The sequence below is a fragment of the Carassius gibelio genome, chromosome B7 (assembly GCF_023724105.1).
Source record: "Carassius gibelio isolate Cgi1373 ecotype wild population from Czech Republic chromosome B7, carGib1.2-hapl.c, whole genome shotgun sequence".
In the NCBI taxonomy this organism is placed as follows: domain Eukaryota; kingdom Metazoa; phylum Chordata; class Actinopteri; order Cypriniformes; family Cyprinidae; genus Carassius; species Carassius gibelio.
This window is the reverse complement of record NC_068402.1, coordinates 9,270,283-9,295,496: the sequence shown is the minus strand read 5'-3', so window position 1 is coordinate 9,295,496 and position 25,214 is coordinate 9,270,283. Positions and strand designations below refer to the sequence as shown.

Below are 25,214 nucleotides of genomic sequence, written 5' to 3'. Positions count from 1 at the left end.
TACATGTTTCTTTTTTTGTTCCACAGAAAAAAAAAAAAAAAAAAAAAGAAAAAAAAAAAAAATATATATATATATGTCTTTTTTTGTTCCACAGAAAAAATAAATAAATAAATAAATAAAATATATATATATATATATATATATATATATATATATATTTTTTTTTTTTTTTTTTTTTTTTTCTGTGGAAACAACAACATATGCAACAATGTATATATATTCACCTTCACATAATTTCAAACCCATATGCTATATATATATATATATATATATATATATATATATATATATATATATATATATATATATATATATATATATATATATATATATATATATATATATATATATATATATATATATATATACATATATATATATATATATATATAGCATATGGGTTTGAAATTATGTGAAGGTGAATAAATTATGATATGATTATCTCCTTTTTTTGCTGTGCCTTTAAATACAAGCTTTTAAGATGGATTATGGTTGTTGCATCTGAGTGGAGTAAAGCTGTTGTGATTTGTTGGGCTTGTCATTGGTATACAAGGCAGGATTTTCACTTATCTGAAGCCAATGCTCCAGCCTCTCACTCTCTTTCTCTCTGTCTTTTTTAATTAAGCTCAGGCGATGCTTGTGGCATTCTGGCAGATCTCTGATGTGCTTTGTGGGTTTGTGTTCCTGTGACGTGTGCATCAAAGGTGTTTAATGCGCACGTTATATTTATCTTGCTATAAGCGTGTTTGGTACTTTTCACTTTATCTTAACGATGATTTAAATCTTTCTAACGTGAGAATAATTAGCCTGCGTCTCTTCCTCTCAGGAGGATTTGTGTCTGTGTGCAGCTGGAAGACAAACCACCCGTGCAACTTCCCTGGAATTATTTCATCATTAGCTTAAGTGTTTTTACTGAACCTGAACCTGAAAAGTACTGACCTCTCATGGAATATAAGCAGTGTTCATTTGTAAATTATGAGCTTCCAGAATAGGCATCCGGTAACAGATGCGGCAGGATGAGACCGAGGGAAGTCTTGTCTATCTGTCTGTCTATCTATCTATCTATCTATCTATCTATCTATCTATCTATCTATCTATCTATCTATCTATCTATCTATCTATCTATCTATCTATCTATCTATCTATCTATCTATCTATCTATCTATCTATCTATCTATCTATTGATATCCAATCCATCTATCCAACCATCCATCCATCCATTTGTCCATCCATCCATTCATCCATCTATCCATCCATTATTCTATTCATCCATATCCAATCCATCCATCCATTCATCTATCCATCAATCCATCTATCCATCCATTATGCTATTTTCATCCATATCCAATTCTATTCATTCATATCCATCTATCATTCTAGCCATCTACCCATCCATTCATTTGTCCATCCATCATTTATTTTATTCATCCATATCCATTCCTTCTATAATTCCATCCATCCTTTTAGCAATTATTCTATTCATCCATTTCCAATCCATCTATGGTTCCATCCATACATCCATCCATCCGTCCAAATTACAGTTACATGCTTTTCTATGAATTTTAAATGAAATTTACTTGAAATCCCAGCGTAAAAGCTCCCAATAAAAATCTGTTATTAAATCATCAACATTCACAAAACACTGTCCTGAATACCTCTGAAATTATGTTAAGTGACTGCAACTACTGCACCACAAGCAAAGCACTAAAAATTCATTACCACCCATTCCAATGATATCCTGGATACTTGTTATTAATTATGGTCCAATTCACTGTGCTTAATGTCTGAGCCTGTTGGATCAGATGACAACAATTTGATCTAGCTGATGCCTGTTGACACACTACTGGTAAAGAGATTAGAGATGGAGATCATCAAAATTTGAACTGCATCCAAAAGTGAAGTGCTGCATGCTTTGGCTGCAAATGGCTGTTTGCAATGAAAAAAGCATGTGATGGTTTAGAGGTTACGATTCATACCTTCTAATTGAACTCCATCTGAAAGCAGGTCTGGCCTCTGACACGGAGGTGTTTGGATATCTCCACGTTCTGTAACCCTCAGATGTGTTGAACATGATGTTTAATTCATTTTTGCTCCACTATTGTTCAGCTGTCATTTTGATCATTTGCTGTGTTTAAGGTATATTTTCTTTTCCCTTGTCACTGCAGCATTGTTTAGCCTGTTGCTAGTTTCCCTGTGGGAATTAATGTAGCTGTATCATATCATAATGTCTTGAGTGATAATAGTTCACAGGTTCACAATGCTCGCCCTTTTCTTGACAAGCCACCGCTGACATCCAGACTTAACAAGTCATCCTTTGAGAGCAGCTCACCCAATTAAATGAAAACATCATTAATGCACTTTTATGTTCTTTAAATGGGTCGGAAAAATGAGATTCCCGAGTGCCGTTTTGATACATTTTAGTGGAGGGTTTCCTTCATTGGTTTGAGAGATTTGTGACATCTGTCAAAACAGATTAATCACAACCTCTTAGACCGATCTGAATCTCCATCTACATCAATTAGATCCTGTTGCTTCACCCGAGCTGGGAATGCATCCCTGTTAATTCTGAAATCTTCTGTAACACTTTTCATGAAGCTTGTATCGTTATTATACATTTGGATTAGTATGTATTTTATTTATTGTTATTTTGAATTGATTTTTATTTTAATATTTATTCAAAACTTAAGAATTATAATATAATTTGACATTTAAATTATTAGAATTTCATTATTTGTTTTTGATATTTTTATTAGTTTTTACTTTTATTTTTATTTGAGCAATTTTTGTCAACTTATTTTACTAACTACAAAGGCAGCATTTCTGAAGAAATTATTAAAATATTTATATTTATATTTAGAATAAAATAGTAAAAAAATATTTTATATTTTAGAATATAAATAAAACATTTTATTTATTTATTTTTCGTTTTAGTCAACAGATGGCCTGTATGTACAGCTGTAATGTAGAACTGTCAATTCAATATTTATGCAGAATTTGTCTCCTAGTCATATGCAGGTGACACTAGATTTATGGTATCTTTTTTTCTCTCTCCTCACAGCAATAATGTCCCACTTTCCCTCAAGTACGTCTCAGTGCACAAACTGATATTTGGCCACTTTTTGCAAGGCCAAACCTTTCTAAAACATTTGGATCAGGTTTTGTCTTTTTTTTTTTTTTTTTTGTAATTTGCGCTTTTGGATTTCATCATCTTTTCATTTAGTATCATTTATTACCTCAGTCTTAAATATTGCACTTCTTTAGCCGCGGGGTCCTGAAATTTTATTGATTTATTTATTTTTTCCCCGGTCTCTATATTGCATATGGGGTGTTTTTAGAAAGGTTTCATCATTGTGGAAGATTAAAAAAGAGAGAAAAGTCTCAGAGACTGTTCCCTCTCACTGCTGATAAAATGATAGCTTTACACTTTGTCTTATCTACAAAAAAAAGAGTCTTTTGATCCATTGTCAGCTGTGGCAGGAATAAAGGAATCTGATTTTGACAGGCATGAGTCTTTATTTTGCACATTGGAGGTTATACACTCTCTCACGCTGATACACCTAAATACATGACTCTTTGGAAGAAAGAGAATGATTTTAGTTTGCTTCTGTTCATGTACTTGAATTTATTCATTACTATTTATAATTTTATTTTATAATTTAATTTTCTTTCATTTAACTTTTTTTCATAATTTTATTTTCCCAATCAATTTTTTTTATTTACTTGTTTAGCATTGCAATCAGAGATTTTTTTTCCTTTTAGTTTTTAAACTAGGGCCGGGACTTTAACGCGTTAATTGAGATTAATTAATTACACAAAAAATAACGCGTTAACTAAGATTAATTAATTACAGAAATAAAATTCCCACATTTTTAATAACTTATTTTTGCACCGCGGAACGTTTCTCACTGGATGCGTTTCGGCGGACCGATTATACTAAAGCACCAACTAGCGTTCGCATATCACCGCAGCAGCACATCGAGTCTCAAGTATCACCTCAACGCAAAACATATAGCAGCTAGCGTTGACTTTACACTTTATGTTGAACTATGTATTATTTTGTTGGTGCAACTGGCAGTTTATGTTGAACTCTTTATTGTTTTGGCCAAGGTTATTGAGAGTTGGACTTAGTATGTTATGGCCTCTGAAGCAACAGAGAGATGTTTTCTAATAGTCAGTGTTTCCAATGTTCTGAATGTAATTGACAGTATTGTGTTTTACTTAAAATTGTTTCTAAATATGCTATTGCTACACTTCATGGCAAAAATTGCACTGGTCTGCTAGACTTGGTTGAACAAAAAATAAACAATATTTTGTTGCTTAAGCTTATGTATTCAGTCATTATTCAATGGTATACTATAAATCCATGTGAAAAAAAAATTACTTCGGTCTGTTCTCATGTCAAATATTTATCTGCGATTAAAATGCGATTATTTTCGATTAATTAATTACAAAGCCTCTAATTAATTAGATTAATTTTTTAATCGAGTCCCGGCCCTATTTTAAACTAAAAATAAATTAACTTTTTTTTTTTTTTTTTTGCTATCACACATAATCCAAAATCCACTTGAAGGTTTGTTTATCTTATGGCATGTGATGTAATGAGGTTTGAAGAGTTCTCACTCATGGGTGTGTATGGGCAATTAATTATAATTCTAGGAATTTCAGCAGATATCTTGTAGTTTGTCTCTCCTCAAGTCGTATTTGTGAGCATGTGTTCGTTTCTTCGTAAGTGTGTATGAGTGATGGATCTTTCAAATGTTCTTTGGGTTGTGGATTTTACAGAAGGCGTTCCTTTCCTTCCTTCCTTCCTTCGTCACACAGTCATGACCCTTTAAATATGCTTGACCTTTGAGATTTGCAAAGAAATGTTTCCATCAGCTTTAAAGTATTCTGTTCCATCACAATTTAAGTCCAACTAGCAGGAGTTTTTACAAAACCTTCCTTGAGTTTGTGCATTCATGACAACAATGATATTTATGGGTCAAACAGGCTTAGGTTTTTGTTTATACGTTTTAGTTTTGACTGAAATGTCCATGTGGGTTTTAATTATGACACGTTGTCAGTGCATCGGCTTCACACAGAGAGTCAGAGAGTGTGCAGTCATGTGTTCATGAGCATCCAATGGCTGCAGGTGTTCAGACCGCTCAGGTGTAATGCTCATTGCTCTGAGATAATTGTACCTCATAATGATGCATCTGCCAAAAATCTCGAAATGACTTATTTTGAAACTGCAAAACACTGTCAAAATCTCACATAAAACATCATCAGGGGCGTAAGAACAGTTTTCAGGATGTAGAGAAGGCAAAGGAAATCGACAACACCCGGTTCATCCCAGTTTACGTGTCATTTTGCCAGTAATGAAGATGTAATGTTCATCAGATGTAATGAGTCTCAAGACGTAATATGATCTTTTTATTAAAAGTGTAGGTTTATATATATAATCCAATACCATTCAAATTTTTCATATTTTCAAAAAATATATTTTTTAAACAAATTTCTTAAGCTCCACAAGGCTGCATTTATTTGACCAAAAATACAGTAAAATTGTGGAATATTAGAAAATCTTTAAAGAACTGTTTTCTGTGAATGTATTTTAAAATGTAATTTATTTCTGTGATCCGAAGCTGAATTTCAGTGAACGTTAGTGTTAAATAATCATCTAATATGCTTAATTGCTGCTCAAGAAACATTTATTATTGTTATCAGAACAGTTGTGCTGCTAAATATTTTTATGGCAACCCTGAAAATTTTGTAAAAAACTATTTCAGGGGGAAAAAACTGTATTTTTTTATAAATAGACATATCAAAAGAACATATATTATTAGATTTTTTTTTTGTAACAATATGAACATCTTTTCTGTTTCTTTTTATGATTTATTTTAATTCATTTATACTTTTTTTTATATACATTTCTGTATAATTAATTATTTTGTATGATTTGTTTACAATAAAATGACTGTTTTACTGAGTTTTTATTTCAACAAGAAGAAAAAGAAAAGAAGAAACAAACCAGATAATTAGATCGTTTTGTAAAGATTCATCTTGGTTATAAAGTTTGCTAAAACCTGCCACACATTACTAATTGTGTTCTACTGTCGTTCATTTTAGCAAACTGAGAATGAACATAAAAAGCCAAACCCGCAGTTAAATGTCTCTTTTATCCAGGAGAATAATGGGTGATATGCAGATCACCACCTGTTGGTTTTGGAAAAAGTATTAGAAGGCAAGCAATGAATTTGCTGGCAGCCGTCCCGCTGGGCGCTGGGATAGCAGATGAGATGACGAGAGGAATTAAAAACACTTTTGTCATTGGGTTAGCACGCCGCTGATGGCTTTCTGCTCCCTCTTATCTTGCATCACGACCTCAGATTCGGGCCTGTACCAGCCGAGCCTGTAGGGGAACAATCTGAAACGTGTGTGTTCCAGAGATTTACCCCATGCAGGATTCGTAACATGTACAAGTAATACACAATTAGCTCCAAAACCAGCTGCGGCATGCTGGTTAAATCAATGACCCTGCAGGTGTGTCAGTGGGAGACAGTTTAGGTTAAGCACAGTTTGTTACTTCTTCTCTGCGTTGGGGAATTACTAACTAAAAGCAATGTGACTGTGGTAGCATTTTTCAGTAGAGTACTACAGCATACGATAATCAAACGTGTTGTCATGCAATCAAGGTGGGCTGCTTTTTGTGCAGCAGCTGGTCATTTTAGTTTTATTTACACTGTGGTGATGAGTTTAACAAAGATGCATGTGTGTGGAAATAAGATTTGATTCAACATTTAAACAGATAAAGGAAGTAGCACTTCACGGCTCATGCATGTTAGGTGAATTGTTTATTAATCCATTTGAAATGAAATGATAAAAATGGCTGGTAAGAAATTTAAGTGGCCAATAAAGTTAGACATTTACCAGCCATTGTGTGTGAAAAGTAAATTTCCCACCCCACATGTAATGTGTTTTTCTTGTGTGGCATTGGCAAATATGATTTACTGCATCAATTTGGTTTATTCAGACATTTCATTTCAATCATCCGGCTGAAAAAAGCCATTGAAATTTATTTTGGTCCCCAAATGTGAACGTAAGGACCATCTTTTCTTCTCTGTTTAATAAAATCTATATTAATTTTAATATTTTTAGTCACTTTGTAATGTGCTGTTGTCATTTTTATTGCTTTGTATTTTTATTTAACTTTATTTTTATTTTATTTAAATATATATATATATATATTTTTATTCATAGATTTAGTTTTTAGTTACTTTAGTTTATGTTACAGTTTTCAGTATCATTACAGTTTTCATATTCATATTCATGTTTTTGTTATTTTTAAAATATATACATTTTTACATATTTTAGTTTTAGTTTTTTATTATTATTTTAGTTATTTATTTGTATAGTCGAAATAAAGGAGAAACATAGCTGATTAAAAAACGATTTTATTTATTTATTATAATTTATTTTAATATTTGTTTTATTTCAAGTAACTATGGTTTTAGTTTGTACTTCAACTTAAATGCATTTATTTGAATTAGTTCATAAGACAACATGAGACAATTTACTTCATATATATATATATATATATATATATATATATTTTATTTTATGTTTATTTATTTGTATTTTTTTGACAAATGACTTCTAATACTTTTTTGTTTTAGATAACAACATTGATACACAGATGGTAATTAATCAAAGTTTTAGGGTATAATTTGTTGTCAGGCAGTCCTTACAATGTAGTTTCTGATCATACGGTTGCAAAAAGATATGTCTTTTCTAACAGGTTGCAGAAATGACACACTTCACTCAAGGTGGTCAAACTGCTAACTTGGTGGTCTACAAGCTCTAAGCAGCCTCGCTGTCTACCAGGTGAACGTGAGCCAGCTCGTCAACCATTTAGTCCATCTCAGTCCAGCAAATCTCATCTCTACCTGTTTCAATAAGCCTTTGAGAATGACCTCCACCTCATGCAGTTTTCCTAAAGTGAGGCGCTCAGCCCATCAGTGACCTCCATGAGCTTCAGCGCTCTCAGGTCAGAGGTGCAGTGCTGTGTTAGCAGTAAAAACTCCCTTGTACTTGTCACAGACCGCCTCCGTCAGCACAGCGGTGCACCTCAGTCTCTGCTGGATTACAGCGTCCTGGAGAGAGCCGGCTGTAAAAATAGCTGTTTCAACACCAGCTCTTTCTGAAGGCTCAGATTCCCCCTGGCCTCCGGAGAGCGGCTATAACCTTCACTGTCTTCCGCTCTCTCCCCGTTAGCACACACACCGCTCTCATTGAATTAATCATCACCGCTCATCACTCTAGAGGCCGTCGTACCTTTCGCTTAGGAGCAACGTACAGCCCATCTTCTCACAGGAAACGCTGCTGAATGAAGGAGTTTTACGCTAGATTTTTTTCCACTGACCTATGCATTGGTCTTGCAAGCGTTAAGTTAAAAGTGCATAAACTTAGATCTTGGCAAGATATCAATGTAAACAGCCATTTATGTCTGAAGTGAATGTAAACAGACGGGCTGAAACATCTGATACGTCGTAATTGATCTGTGCAGCAGGTCTTGTGGAGCAAATGCTGCTTAATAGACCTTCTGCTCTATGTGATGTGATTAATAATAATCAAACAGCAGAACTGATGAGAAAAAAAGAGAGAAACGCTTACTGCTATCGACTGGATAACTTTAAAAGCTTTAATCAGCCTCTACTCTACGGTTGCATACAGAAACACATCAAGTGCTCTCTTTGTTCTTTTGTTTGTCATTTGTTACTTTGTTCTTACTTTTATTACTGATGGTTTCCTTGTCTGTTTTGAAGCCGTTTTGTTAATTGAAAAACATTTTAAAGCTATGCTATTGTTTTCATGTATTATTTATAATTTATTGGGTTTTTTTTTAAGCTCAGTTTGCATAAATAATATCAATACATTTCCCAGGTGCTTTTATTCAAAGTAATTTGCACTCTATTCAAAGTAAACTCAAAGTAAATTAATTAATGAATCAAATCTTGAGTTTTTCATTGCTGTTTGGGCTACAAAAATATAAAATACTTACTTTAAATGAAAAAAACTAAACATTTGAATTTTCCGTTTAATTTACATTTATGCATTTGCCTGATATGTTTATTTAAAGTGAATATATCATATCATGCATATCATATAATCTATATCACTTCATGCATTCCCTGAATCAGAAGTGTCATTCTGTTTCAGCTATAGCAACATAAAATAACTATATAATTAATAAAAAAAGTCTTATTTTGAAGATTGAACATTTTCTAATTTGAACCCACCATTATGTATTTGACAGATGCTTTAATTCAGTGTGAATTACATTGCATTCAAACGTAGCTAACGTAAAATAATTAAATTATTAAAAAGAGTAACAAATCTAAGATTTGAAACTTTGAAATTTGAATGTTCATTAATGCTTCTGACAGACTTGTATTGCATTTAAAGTAAACATTTTCATTCAGTTCATGCATTTAACAAATCAGACCTGTGAATTTGCATTGCTGTAGTACCTTGAAAAAAAAGAGTAGTAAATAAATTACTGACTTACATTGCATTCAGAGCAAACATTTTATATGAATTCATGCACCTTTGACTATAGAACTACAGGAACATAATAAATAATTTAGTACTGTTGATATTGTGACAGCATTACTTCAGTATATTCAAACTGGCCACCATCACCATCACCATCAGATGACATATTTTATGTCAAACATGCACATCTTCATCTTGCATACTGAATATTTGCAAATGTGAATTGCTCAACGATATTTTGGTCCATTCCAGTCTGTTTCTAGATCATATGGACTACTTATGATGCCTCTGCATCCGTTCACTGTCATTTAAATGCAAAAGAAGATACTTCAACATTCTGTTAAACTACTGCAGAAAATCAGACAGGTCTGCAGCGACGTGAGGGCAAGTTAATGATTACAGAATTTTTTTGTGTGAATTATTACTTGTAGGTGTCACGTCAGCAGCTTTCTCTTCCGTGGAAGCTTCCAGAAGCGACTCATTTTTATGTGTCTGAGAGTCTGTTTGACCCAGCAGGCTGATGAAAATGACTTTTAATCTGCTCTGCAGTAGTCGGTAGTCCCAGGACTTTTATAGGCTACGGTAATTGCGTTTATATATTAAAAACTTGTGGTTCAGGTTTCCAGCGAGTATGTTTCTTACATCATCGCAGCGGCTGCTCTCAAAAAAGCTCTGGATTATAAAACCGAATATTGCAATTAAATAAATGAGGAGTTTTCCTATCAGATGTTCCTGCTGAAGTTCATCCACAGTCTTTTCCTGGAGTGCAACTGGAGCGCGGATGCCCACAGAGCTTGTAAAGTTTCCTTTGACTACTGCTCTGGGTTAATCCTGTTTGCTCCTGTAAAAGTCAGCCCATGTATGAAACATATTTCAGAGTAATGAAAGGGAAAAGAAAAACCTCCCATCCTCTTGTGTGCATTCCCTTCCCTGATCAGTATGACTCATGTTCATGAACAGGAGATATATATACAGTATAGACTGTTTATTTGAGGTTGTTTAGATTTTACGCTATTATGCTTACAAAAGCATACAGTAAAATCAGTAATATTGTGAAATATTATTACAATTCCAAATATCTGTTTTCTATTTTTCTATTTGCATATATTTTAAAACATAATTTATTCCTGTGATGCAAAGCTGAATTTTCAGCATCATTACTCCAGTCTTTAGATCACATGATCTTTCAGAAATCATTCTTCTATGCTGATGTGCTGCTTAAAAACAGATATAGAAACAGATATGCAAATATATCATCTTAATGGCAAACTAAATTGCGAAATGGCGGTAAAATAGAAATAGTAGGCGGGAATTAGACTTTAATAGTTAAGTGATTTGGAACTGAAGCAATTTTTTGTCTGCTCATCTGCAATATTGTCTTGTTGTCACATTGATATATGCAGCTAATTACTTTTCATTTGATTAATTAATCTTCATACGATGTGATTAATTCAATTAAGATTTGAAGTGATTGACATCCCTAATACAGACCATTTTTCTTCAGTGAATTTCCAGCTATATTATGACTGTGACTGTGATAGAAACTCTGAGACGGCAGACTTTGTTGCGTGTGAGTTCCTTTGCTCTGTGCTGATAGGACGGGGTCAACATGAAGGACAGGGGTGGATGTGTGTTATCTGCGAGGGCCACGGAGGGGAACAGTCTCTGTAAGAAGATAGACAGCCCAGAAAGAGATATTTGACTCAGACGCAGATAGCATTGGGAGGTAAATCCGGGAGGCGAGGTCTGGATCGAAGCAAAGCTTGTCTTCACTGGGGTGATGTAATGTTTTGGAATAGACTTTCTCAGTGTTGGGGATTTGTAAAGAAGTCTGAGAGGGCATGCAGGAGTGGCAGAGTAGTCTGCAACAGAGCAACTTGAAAAGAAACTCAATTTGTACGCTTGCTGGAGAAGATGTGAGGTGAGCTTTATTGTGCAAAACCCTCTGCCTTGATACTATAGTGTTGTGGGTCATTGCTAAGGTTTTTGGGTGATTGCTAGTGGAGCCCACATCCAAAATCTCAGATATTCTAATGTCTAGATTGGGTTCCTAGTTTTGGATGTTTCTTGTTTACTTTTTTTGTCAACCAGATAAAAAAAAAAAAAAAAAAAAAAAATAGAAATATATATATATATATATATATATATATATATATATATATATATATATATATATGTGTTTGTTTTTGCATGTGGAACATCTTCTTATTCAAATAAGTCTGTCAATTAACATTGTGTGAAGCAAAAAACTGCATATTTAAGATGTTTTAACTTTAAACACTTCCTTCTGGCCTAAATATGAGACTGTTTTTGTTTGTAATCAGTGAATTTTTTTCTTCAATTCAGAAAACACAACATTTTCACTGGCCAAACCATTATTATTAATAAACGACTTGTATTTTAGCTGGAATCAATTGTTCAAAGGTAAAAACGTCTAAAAGAAGCATTTGTTTCCATGCTGTTTATGCAGCTTTTTGCTTCACAAGACTTTAACTGTTGGACTGATGGAGTGGTGTGGATTATTTGTGGATTATTGTGATGTTTTTACACTGTTTGGACTCTTAGTCTGACGGCACCCATTCACTGCAGAGCATCCATTGGTGAGCAAGTGTTGTAATGCTACATTTCTACAAATCTGATTAAAGAAAAAAATTCATTTACTTCTTGGATGGCCTGAGAATTAATACAGATTTAGCAAACTTGACTTTTTATGTGAACTATTCCTTTAAAGATATGTAATTGATATCTACAGACACTAATAGATAAATTATAATAATATAAAAACACTTAAATGTGTATTTTGGATTATTTCTTTTCACTAGTCTAAAAGAAGGCTAGTTATGGATTCGAAATCCAAAATCTTGAAATGAACCTAAAAAACTATGGTTTAAGAAAAAGCATTATTCGATGTACAGTATTATTCATATATGTAGCACAAATGGTGATAGGCGACTTGTTTCGCAAAGTTGAAAACTTTAAGTTTAAGTGGTTTGGTTAGATCACTAACTATAGGCATGAGCAAGATTAATCATGATGCTTGATTTAGCAACGCCACTAATTATTTGTGCAATATTATCTTCAGATGGTCATTCTGCATGCATTACATCACTGGGCAGCTGGCTAAATCTAAAGATAGATATGTGTGTTTGCATGCAACATCCAGACAGCCGGTCCACTGCTAACACACATAGGCAGAAGATTAAAATGTGCTTAAATGAAGAGGAAATTGTGTTATCATCCATCAACAATGGACATTTATGTTAAAATGAAATGAAACGTAAGGTGCGAGATGTGATGAAAGATGCATATCACCTTCGAACGGCACAGCAGGCGTCAGCCTCGTAGATCTTGTGGTATTTGGCTCAAGGGAATCAGCGTGCATTAGAAAACCCAATAAGGGGATTTTTTCCTGTCAGTTTTTTTCACCAAATTCCATCACGCCAGGCACAAAGTCAGTGTGCTGACTTTTACACTTTAACTGCAGGGAAAGAGAAGGTGCCGCTATTTTTGTGTGCAAAGAGGTTGAACATCTATTTACCAGCAAAACATATTTTCCCTCGGTGTGCTGCATATCTAAATGTGATTTTGAAATGGCAGTTTGCACAGTGTAAGATGGATTTACAAACTCTAAAATGCAAAGTCAGATGGTTTTAAACAGTGTAAGCAATACATGAAGTCATTCACATGTTACAGTATGTGTAGTGTGTAAATCTACACTACTGCTCAAAAGTTTTGAGGTTAGAAAGATTTACTATGCTGCATTTAAGAAAGATAAGGGAAAAACTGTAATATTTAGAAATATTGTTATTATTATAAAAAATAACTGTTGTCTATTTGAATGTTTTTAAAAATGTAATTTATTCCTATGGGTCAAAGCTGAGATTACAGTTTCATGAGCTTTCACATGATCCTTCAGAAATCATTCTAATACACTCATTTGCTGCTCGAGAAGCAATTGTGATTATTATTAGTGTTGAAAAAAGTTGTGCTGCAAAACTCCTTATTCTCTTGCAGGCTTCAGGTGAAGTATCACCCATTGGCTCTTAAAGGGAGAGGCGTGTGTTTTGACCTCCTGTTGCTCCAGGTCGACATCTGAATAAATGACCATGTGGATCACTGAATACAAATAAAGTCTTACTCCATCCAGCACACACTCGACTTTCACCGTTATTGCCACAGTGTCATCGCAGGCATTGTTGTGAGCCACATTGTATTTCCTGCTGCGCTATCAGATGCACTCTAATCTTAAAGAGATAGCGCATCCAAAAAATGAAACTTCTTTTATCATCCTCTCACCCTCTTGTTGCCAAAGCATGTGATTTTTTTTTTCCTTTTCAGTGCAACACAAAAGGAACAAAGCATCTAGACTGTTCTTTTCTGTACATTTGGAAGAAGATCCATCGAACTGAAAGAAATTACACATAAAAGCAGCATTAAAGCATCCACAAGTCATATTCTAAGTCACACGATAACTTTGTGTGAGGAACAGACTGAAACTGAAATTGTTGTCTGTTTGTTCGTTACATGTGTTGCATGGAAGAAAAATAAAACAACACAAGTCAGTAATTAAAATAGTTGGCTGGTTATCAAGTCCAACTGATCGTCATCTTGCTGATTTATTCACACTTGCTCACCTGTAACATATCGTCACTTGCTCTGCATTTTGAATAAACAAGAGCAAACGATCATTGCAATATTCCCACAATCCTTTGCACAGATTGCGGTGCCAATATGACGAGAAGTTGGCAGTTGCAGACCATTGTTCCTCAATATATAACAAAGACAGCAATGGATCCGCATGCAACACGGAACAGATTCATAACAGTGCAGGCTTGACATGTCGGACAGGTCATGATGCAACCGTTACTTCGGGACAAGGAAGCCATCACGCCTCGGGCAGATTGGCAGTGCTAATAACCATCACAATATGATAATGCCAGTGCACAATGTCAACAAAAACAGCTCTATAGGCTGAATTTGCACAGCTTTTATGTGCAAGAAAACATTTACAGTTTACAATGGAAGGAGTTAGTCAAAGGAAGCATTGTGGTGTCTCTTTCCTTGTTGTATAATTGGTCCGTCAAACATAGCTGGAGTCTGCAATACCGAAACCAGGAAACAGGATCCCGTGTATGTCTATATCAGTTATGTAACTGCATTTAAACAAGCACACTGTTATTAGCAAGGCAGTACCTGAGCCCTCAGCCCCTCAGAGCCTTTGATCCTTTGTGGAGGTTCAAGTCGAATTGCTGGTGTTCTTGTAATCTCTTTGAAGATAACCACGTAACCTTCAGATCTAGCAAGTTTCAAAGGAATGCAAAACTGGGGTCCGACACGTTCAGATTCTGGCAAACTGACAAAATCGCTGGCCGGTTTCTATGGCAACTTCACACAATCTCAAAGACATGTTTGGTCATGGTGTCATACGTGCCCAGAATAAATCGAGCATGTTTAAGGGGATTTTTTTTTTTTTACATGGAATACTCGGATTACAACTCAGTATGCATTAGGGCAGGTCGATTTGCCTTGAAAATGTGAATAATTCACTTACACAGTTGCAGAAATATGAAAACAATCATTATTTTTGCAATTACGTTTGGTGGCACAGACATGACACAGTTCATCTTTGGATGTAAATGAAGTAATTGTGTGCTGTTTGTGTTTTGTGTTGCAGGTGAGGTGCCTTTAAACTCTGGACCAAACCAACAGTGCTGAAAAAAAAATGAAGATCAGTGTTGCTTTTATCGTAGTAGCTGTTCTTCACATCACTCAGGCTGGTAAGTTTCTGTCTCTCTTGCTCTGATGTTTCACTTTAGTCACAAAGTGCTTCAGATGCATGACTTTTTGCATAAAGTAATAAAAAAAGAATACATAAAATTATTAAAATAAAACATTAATTAAAATAATATAAAAATAAATTAAAATATTAAATAAAATGTAACTACAACTGCTCATTGTACTTTGAAAGCATAAAAGGATGTAGTCAAATACAAAATATAAACAAAATATTAGTTTGTTTTGCATGATTTATATGTTGTTTCAATGGCATGACTTTTAGACTAAAATAAAAATTATTTTTAAATTAAAATAATAAATTACAATATACAATAAAATAAAGTTTCTAAAAAAATATTTAAAAAATGAAAAATATTTTAGAATAAAATAAAAATCTGAAATAACATTTAAAATATAAATAAAATATTAAATAAAATGTACCATTGTACAAAATGTACAAAAGTTCATTTTACTTTGAAATCATATGCTGTGAATAAAGTAAAATATAAAGTTTCTTTGAAGAAAAGTTAATTGTAAGTATACTTTGAATAAAAAAAATACAATTTAAAAGTTAAATCATTAAAAAAAAAGTATTTTAAGAAATACAATTCTACAATAAAACAAAATATAAAATTAAAAATATAAAAATAAATTTCCTTTTTATCTTCAAAACACAAGAGTTTATTCTTTGAAAGCATGACGTTTCAAATCCTTGAGTTTCAGTCATAAACTTATGTTTCATAGCCTTGCTGCATAATTTCTCTCCCCTAAAATTATTAGTTGCCCTTTCTGTCTATCATCCCTCTGTTATCTGCTGTCACTTTACAGGCTGAATTGTGACACTTCCTGATGTACAGGATCAGAGATTAGCTAGCATGTGTCCATCCAAAATATACCGACATGCTTTCAGTCTCATTTTAATCCGTCCAACAGAGAGACCGCATGACTAAGAGTCTTGTTACAGAAGAAGTCTCTTGGATTTAGTTCGCCAAACCCACAGAAGCCCTTTGAGAATTTTGTTCCACCATGTTTCATTCTAGTCCAGCAAACTCCGTTTTAAGCCAAAACCCAACAGCACAATCCATATCTTTACAGGCCCGTAAATGTATTGCATTTCTGCTCCTTTCAACTTTGCTCAGCAAAGTAGCTTTACTGTAATTTAACAAACCAAAGTTACTTTCAGACTTTGTAGTTTGAAATGTGATTTGCAATTCTAAAAATGCAGCATGGCCTTCCACATTAAAAACTCAAAATGAATGTATTCTAGAGTAGATGGTCATAATGGTTGCATGATTCAATGCAATCACACAAGTCCATGCAAAAACATGTTTTATGTGCATTTAGAGTGAGATCACTCTTTTGGGTTTGTGGTATTTCCAGAAATGCCTTTGAGCTAGTGGATTCCTCTGGGAAAATCTGCATTTGAACAGCTTTTTGTTAACGACATAAAAGCGTGATGGCTTTTCACAATTTTGTTTTGCGGCATGGATTCTGTGTATTATAAAGGCTGGCGATGAGATTAATGTATCACTTCAAGACAGCTAATCAGTGGTCACATAAAAGCATTTGTTTGAACTGACAAGCTGCTGTGTTTTCTTTGATTGTGTCGTTCTCTGAGAGCTGAGCTCAGGATGAATGGGGTAATTTATTAAAGGTACGCTTTATCTAATAGTTGCTTCGTTGTTCTTTCATTGCCTGTCTCTTTAGTTAGCTATGCTTCCAGCTTTATATATATATATATATATATATATATATATATATATATATATATATATATATATATATATATATATATATATATATATATATATATATGAAGAATTCAGATGCAAAAGCCTCTAAATGCCATCTGAAATTTTCATCTAAAATTAGGATTTTTATCAAGCTCCATATGCTTAGGTTGAGTCATTTTACTTTAATTGCAATGTGCAGGTCCTTTTCCAGGCTATTAAATTGAAATAACTGAACATAAATATAGGAGTCTGATAAAAATCCTAATTTTAGATGAAAATTTCAGATGGCACTTAGAGGCTTTTGCATCTGAACTCTTCATATATATATATATATATATATATATATATATATATATATATATATATATATATATATATATATATATATATATATATATATATATATATATATATATATAATCGAACATGTAGATGAGTCTGTTTCTTCATCTGAACAGATTTGGATAAATTTAGACATTATATCACCAATGGATGCTCTGCACTGAATGGGTGCCGTCAGAATGTGAGTCCAAACAGCTGATTAAAACATCGCAACAGTCCATTAGTTAATGTCTTGTGAAGTGAAAAACTGTAAATTTTTCAACCATCAAGATATTTTTATGTTTAAGCTGTCACTTGTGGACAAAATGTAATTCATAATGACGCTTGCTCCAATGAAAAAGTCCATCTCTAATTTTACTAATTACCCGACTTACCTCAAATTCCATGAACATTTTTCATCAAAAAACAGTTTTTTGCTTGTAAGCAGTGTGCATATTTCTCTCCTGATTCAGATGAGATTACTGTTTTACTGTAGAAAGCAATATTACACATATAGAGAACTCACAACTAGAACTTGATGCATTTATTTCTTGCAGCTTTTCACTTCAAAAGATATCAATTAATGGACTGGAGTGGTATGGATTACTTGTGGGTTATTGTGATGTTTTCATCAGCTGTTAGGAGTAAATTTTTATTTTTGGATAAACTATTCCTTTATTCCTTCCTTGCATGTTTTGATTAATAAAAGAAAAGAAAAATGCAGGATTGTATGTTTGATCCCTTTATTAGAGTCCTCTGCACTACTGTTAGGTAACCCTCCACGTCAGCTGTCCACCCAAAGCAATGTTACAAGTAGCTGAAGTGAATCCTGATTATGAACTTTATAATTGGTCTGAAGCAAATCTCTTGCTGCCAGTAATTGACTGTATCCTCCCAAACATCTTCACCATGTGCTAGATTCATCATTTTTAATTGCAACTTGGGCTAGTACTCCCTTAGGTAAGAAAAAGTCTTTTTCTTGCTTCTCTTAAGTAAAAGACCATCTCTCATGGCGTGCTATCAACATTTATTTTAATTTTATTTAATTTAACTGATTGTTATTTTACTATTTTTGTATACTCTAAAATATTTGTAAGTTTTTGTATTAACTTTTAAATTCAATATTTTCTCTCATTTTATTATGTATTTCTATTTTATTAAATTTATCTCTTTTTTCAGTTTAATTTTTTTTCAGTTTTACCATTAATTATCTATCTTTTTATTTATACAATGTACTTAATTGATAGGGTAAACGCTACACTCAGCTGTTTCTATTCCTGCTAAATTTCTGGAGAATAATGAGTTTATACTTGAACAAAAATGAACATAACTGATACCACTTAGTCTCCTGAGCTATGAAAGAGCAATAAGCCGTTCCTCTGTGTGATTATTACTGTCATTATTTTTTTTTCTGCATCTCAAGGCTTTGACTTTTTGTAACGTAGAAGAAAATGCATTAGAAAGCTCAGTGAAGCCCTTTACTCTCATTTCAAAGCAGAGATATGGAAATGCTCATGATGAAAGTTCTCTGCTGCTCTGGGTCTGGAGATGTGCCGTGTGTATTCAAATCAAGTGCGTGGCTTCTCAGAGGTTTTTACAGCATTAAAGAGAAGAATGAGACCCTTTTAATATGCGATGACACTTAAAAGTCTGATTGCAGTCAGAAACATCTGCCTGTGGTTCAACCGCTGACTTCTTTTTATCAGCGTAGTAATAGCAGATGAACTGAAGAGTTATCATGGTCAATTTTTAGTCTAGACATCTGAGATATATAGGTCATTTCTGTTGACATCTTACAATGTTTGTTTCATTTGAAGTTTTCTTTTTTATTTTTGACCCTGTTTTATTTTTGACCCAATTTATTATGGTCGTGAAGTTATTTCTTCTTGGAAAGGACATTTGAGTTCTGAAAGTTGTGGTTTCCTAGTAAGGTTTTTTTTCTTTTTTCTTTTTTCGTTTTTTTTTTTTTTTTATCTCAGTAGCTCAAGGAAGTTCTTATTTTTTATTTAATTTTTTATCTGTTGAAAAGGTGATCATTTAAATGTCTATATCTTTTCAGTTTGTCCAGATAAGATACCTGGACTACAACCTTGGACTCCCGGTCACAATGAAGCCCACAGAGTCACCATCGGTTACGGCCGCAAAGTCCTCCTCACCTCATCCGCGACCGTCCATTCCATCGAGATCCTCAATGGAGGTAGATCTTCCTAATAAAACTCTTTCAAACATCTTCACAACATTAAAGTGCCATGTAGATTTACATCCGTCATGATGAAGGCGAAGCTTGACAAGGCTTACATTTCATCTCAGTGTCGCCCTGAGCGTGGAATATTTGATGGTGGGAATTCCATCACATCTCAAGCCAGTAATCATCTTTCTGTTCTTTTTGAACTATAGTTAGAGATGAAAAACATCTTCGTTGGTTGAAAATCAAGGGTCAAAGATCAGGACTGGCTTGATTTTGTTTGCTCTTTTTAGGGAAGCTTGTGATCGCTGATTCCAGTCGACCCATTTTTCTACGGGCTAAGCACATCCTCATCGGGAACAAGGGTGAACTTCACATCGGCAGTCCAGAATGCCCTTACAAAGGCAACCTCACAATATCTCTCTTTGGCAGGTATGAATACAGGCTTTGAAAAATCATTGCTTGCTGAAACACTCCTGCAGCCTTCATAAGGGCACTTACAGAGCACAAAAAGTTTAGGAGGAGAATTTGACGGACATAAATGTTTTAAACTTGTCATTTTAAAGCAATCTTAAAGGGATTGTTCACCCCAAAAATATTATCTGCTTACCCACGAGACATCCAAGATGTAGGGGACTTTGTTTCTTCAGTAGAACACAAACTGAGATTTTTAACTGAAACCATGGCAGTCTGTCAGTCTTATAATGGTCTTATAATGGATGTGAATGGGAATCACGGTTAAACATACAATAAAACAAACAAACAAAAACATACACAAACAAAACCAAATTAAACCCTGCACCTGAACTCTCTGAGGTATTTTATCTGAATCACCACCTATCACCACATATCTCTCAAGTGGACCATTGACACTCCTAATTGAGATTGTAGATAGAGTGTCAAGAGTCCACTTGAAAGATAGGTGGCGGAAATGCACTTATAAGTCTGCGATCCACCATAAAGCAAGAAGAAGAAGATGCCTCACACGCAAGTTTTGTTTTGAGGAGCTCAACGAGTTCAGGCATTGCAGTGCATTAGAGGTAAAAAAAAAACTATATAAATATTGTTCAGTTTCTCACACAGACTTATCATTTTGTGTCTTTACACATCAATGTATCATCATGAGCCGCAGGGTTTAATTTTGTTTTGTTTGTGTATGTGTTTTTTTGTTTTGTTTTATTGTATGTTTTAGCCTTGATTCCCATTCATATCCATTATAAAACGTACACACTGTAACGGTTTGTGTTAAAAATCTCTGTTTGTGTTCTACTGAAGAAACAAAGTCACCTACATCTTGGATACCCTGGGGGTAAGCAGATAAACATCACATTTTCATTTTGGGTCAACTATCCCTTTAAAGGGTTCAGGCTGAATTTAGAATCAGTTACTCAACTGCCATTAAGTTCATGATTGCAAATTTGAATTGGCCGAACCTTACAGGAAATTGTATGGTAATTTGAATCACAATGCTAGAAAAAGGTAGTTTTACTGAATTTTAATTCAGTACAGGAAATGCATTCTGGTTGAAGTGCAGTATTTTGGATAAACTGAGAATCACCTTTTTCTCTACTGTTTAGAACAATAATCATTTTTTTTTTTAGGATTCTGAAGATTTTTCAGTCGTTTGCAGCATTGTTGAACATTTATCGATTAACAAAATAAAATGTAATTTACTAGAGATTCTGACAAAAATTTTTTTGCTTCATTTATAAACTAAAATAAACAAACAATGGAGTATTTGACGAAAAATATAGAAGTATGTAATTCAAAAAATTTAATACATAAAATAATTTTCTTACATAGTTTTCTCAACAACAACAAAATGCATACAAATATTTATTCATTTTAACAAATTGTTTAAATACCTGGTTGGATGAACAACTTTGAACTACACATTTTTATGAATGATTCACTGTTCTGAATGATTTGGGCTATACAATTTTAAAACTTTATTGATTTGTTTGCTTTCAGATAAGCTTTGCTTTTCTAGTGAAAAGTCTGCTTATATTTAAATTGGAATCAGATTGAATGGGTTGAATGCCATGGATATAAGTTGTAAGAAATAAATTCTAATATAAGTTTATTAGTCATTTCAGGCTAGGTATGAAAAATATTATTGTACTAGGTGCCGTTTAGGTCATTCAAGATTTACAAAAGAAAAATAAATTGATATATAAATTAATTTTGAATCACAGTTGATTGCAGTCTAGTTAGGAATTTAAAAAGCCTTCTCTTCAGTTCTGAATTCATAGGACTGTCTGATAAACTGATTTGTTGTTGTTTTGAAAAAGGTCTGATGACAGCGAGGTCGACCACAGTTATTTTGGACGCAAGTACATTGGCGTAGGAACCGGAGGAACTTTGGAGATTCATGGCAAAAAGAAACTGTCCTGGACTTTCCTGAACAAAACCCTTCATCCTGGGCAGGGTAATGAGAACAGCTACCGTTTAGAAAGGAGCTGGGGCAACAGAGGCATCATCATTCACGTTATCAACCCCAAGACCGGAGATGTGCTGCACACTGATAGGTCAGTAGGGCACCATCTCTCCTCCACATTTCCTGCTCTTAAAGTTCATTCCTAATTAATGCAGGCTTGCTTCATGACAGATTAAAGCTTGTTACGTCAGTACATCATGTAAAACCTAACTGATGGTTTTAATGTGCGGTTGGAATTAAAACAGTTACTACAAATCGACTGTCAAAACAAACAGCGCTTCCAAGTTGGCGACTGATCTACGACTATTTTTCATCATAGAAATGAGCGTCTGTTGTTGAATCACATCCTTCAGAAAAATCATTCATAATCAGTATGCTTACTGGCTTCTGTATGATCAATCTTCATGACCCACTTTTACGTTTGTGTGCGCGTGTGTGTGTGTATGTGTGTATAGGTTTGACACATATAGGAGTAAGGACGAGAGCAGACGACTGGCCCAGTATGTAGACAAGGTGGAAACTGGGCAGATCTTGGCTATGGTGGTTAATGACGAAGGATCCAACAACCTGGAGGATCTGGCTAAAAAGGCTGTGACTAAGCTGGGTAGCCAACACTTCCATCGACTCGGATTCCGGTACTATCACTCTTTTCCAACTTAGCAGTAGTTTTCTTATCCATGACCGGTCTGGAATTTGCTTTAGCATTAGTTGAGTGAATTGGACACTAAATTTAGAGCAATTTGGTCCAGTCAGGTATCAGCTTGGCTGCGTTCACATTTTCCTCTTTGCATCACTGCTGGTCTGAGACCAGTGAAATATATTTCTTGAAATAGCATCTAAATAAGTGGCAAACCTTGTTCCTGTAGTTCTACCTTCCTGCACACATCTTTAATAGAGCTTTACAAAATAGAGGAAACTTTTATGGAGCGTTTGATGGAAATGCATAAAAAATGCCTCAAGGGTATGAGGAAAAAAATTATAATAATACTTGTATAGCACCTTTTCTGCCTTCATACATAAAACGCAACTTAAAATGCTTGACAGACTGGAATATAAAAAGGGGTAATAAAAAAAATAAAAATACAAAGCAAGTCTGTTCGAAATCATTAGCATAATTATTCTGTTGCACATACAGTAGGATTGTGTGCTATAATAGCCTAAAAAGCATGCAGATGCCCATTATGAAAATCTACTAAAGTATACAATCTAATTCTTATCGCAAACTATTTAGGATGGGTGATAATGAAGTCAGGATGCAGTGCTTGATTAGCTGGTTCAGGTGTGTTTAATTAGAGTTGGAATTGAATTTTGCAGGATGGTCCATCTAAAGGAACAGGGTTTGGGAAGCCCTTTCAGTTTATGGAATATAAATTGCATGAATTTATGAAGTCATTACTACAACGAATCCTATAAAACGCGAATGGACTACAGATCGTTATGAATTAGGAATGAAAAATAACAATCTTTAATTTATAGCTGCATGCTCTCTTTGAACATCAACAATTGTCTCTTTTAATTTTACTTTCCCTTATGGGAGTTTAGGAGAGACAAAGCTGATATTTAAATGAAACCGAAATCTCCATTAGGTCTCCTAAACTATGAAACATCAACCTCTGAGTGATTTTTCTCAGGGTTGGTTATGAAATACTGCGGCTTGTGCGAATGAAATTGTTGTTTACATGAGTGAAGCTTGGCTGTGAGAAAATGATCAGCATAGCTGTGACAGATAACAACTTTGGAGTAATTAAAATGTTTAATGAAACACCAAGCTACAATCCAGAATCTGTGCAACATGTGATGCCTGGGAAACTCATTTGCTCCTAAACTTTACAATGGCACACATTTAAATAATCCCACATAATGACTTATGTTTCCCACACACAAATCCAACCACATCAGGAAGAAAAATATTACTCAATTCAGATGACTTTTAAGGATGGGGCAACATATATATTTAGGTTCACAGTGCTGTTGAATGTGCCTACTTATATATTCAGGCAGATTTCATGAGTTTCTAACTCTAATCTCAGCTCAAAATTGCAAGCGTGCTCTTTTAGATATGAAAAAGATGGAGGCCAATAAAAATGGCCAGTGGAACAATGACAGGTTTATTTTACTAAGTTCCTTCCTATAAAGCTGTAAAGAGTATCTTTCAAAAATGCACTCCCACTTATATGGCAAACTTGCAATTGCAGTTGCTGATTAGTTGAATGTGCTGTATCTAGTGAATAGAGCGGCTGGATGTGAGTCATAGCAACACAAAAGCACACGTTAAGTATGTTTATTTTGCATATACTTTTACTAAGTATTCTGGCTTTAGTCCTCATTATTAGTTTCTTTTTAAAAGAAAATCTACTACTATTTATGAAAATTAATTAAACTATAAGTAGAACTTACATTTAGGGACCATTTATCACTATTAACTAGTTACTAGCATACTGGCTGTTTATTAGTATTTATGAATCACATATTAGTAAGTTATCCTGCAAGACTATATACGCAGACTTATAAGCACATTATGAGTTTATTTAGGCACAAATTATAGTTAATAATTAGTTAATAGTGAGAATTGGTCTCCAAATAACACGTGACCAAACAAGTTCATGCAAATTCCAATATTGTACTCATGCATTATTAAAATCATATAATAGTTATGCACTTAATATATACATGTACATATACATTTTTTTATTGCTTGATTGATCTTGATTGATTGATTGATTGATTGATTGATTTACTTATTTATGGTTTGAGTTTTAGTTAACAATGACCATCCTGGCATCAGACCACTAATATGGGTCACCTTTAAAAAACCATGCCAACAAACGCACAAAGCAGAGTCTATCTGAGCAAAAAGTCAGAAAACGAAAAAGAGTTTCCTTGCAAAATATCTACATCGTCACGTACGGTGGGCATTGCACTCCTGCTGGACAGATGGAGCAGCGACACCTCTTTGGCCTGTCAGTCTGGTCTAGCTGGAGAAAATTGTCCTGATGATGGTGTCAGTCAGGCAGCTTCTCTCAGAGTGGAGCAGGGGCTGATGGGAAACCCTGGCGTTGTAATTACCAAGTCCTCTCTGAGAAGTGCGAGCTGCCAATCAAACCTTAAGTCAACATCATTTACAGCAGAGAAAGTCAGAATGTTTGTCTAGGAGGGACATCTTATTCATGGCCAAATCTTCAGACTTATTCGTCCCTCACACACCGTCCTCTCTCTCCGGTGTGTGTTT

The 25,214-nt window shown here is 34.1% G+C and overlaps 1 protein-coding gene across 3 annotated transcripts in view; it reads left to right on the top strand.

The window, feature by feature from the left end:
- The window catches only part of LOC127961633 (cell migration-inducing and hyaluronan-binding protein), a 119,004-nt gene that overhangs the window by 40,573 nt on the left and 53,217 nt on the right, over nt 1–25,214 (top strand). For all 3 annotated transcript variants that reach the window (XM_052560837.1, XM_052560836.1, XM_052560838.1), the window contains 5 exons: nt 15,209–15,311; nt 19,423–19,560; nt 19,842–19,980; nt 21,840–22,076; nt 22,441–22,620. In XM_052560837.1, the coding sequence (XP_052416797.1) occupies nt 15,257–15,311; nt 19,423–19,560; nt 19,842–19,980; nt 21,840–22,076; nt 22,441–22,620 (749 nt within the window). In that variant the 5' untranslated portion in view covers nt 15,209–15,256. The remainder of the gene's footprint in view (nt 1–15,208; nt 15,312–19,422; nt 19,561–19,841; nt 19,981–21,839; nt 22,077–22,440; nt 22,621–25,214) is intronic.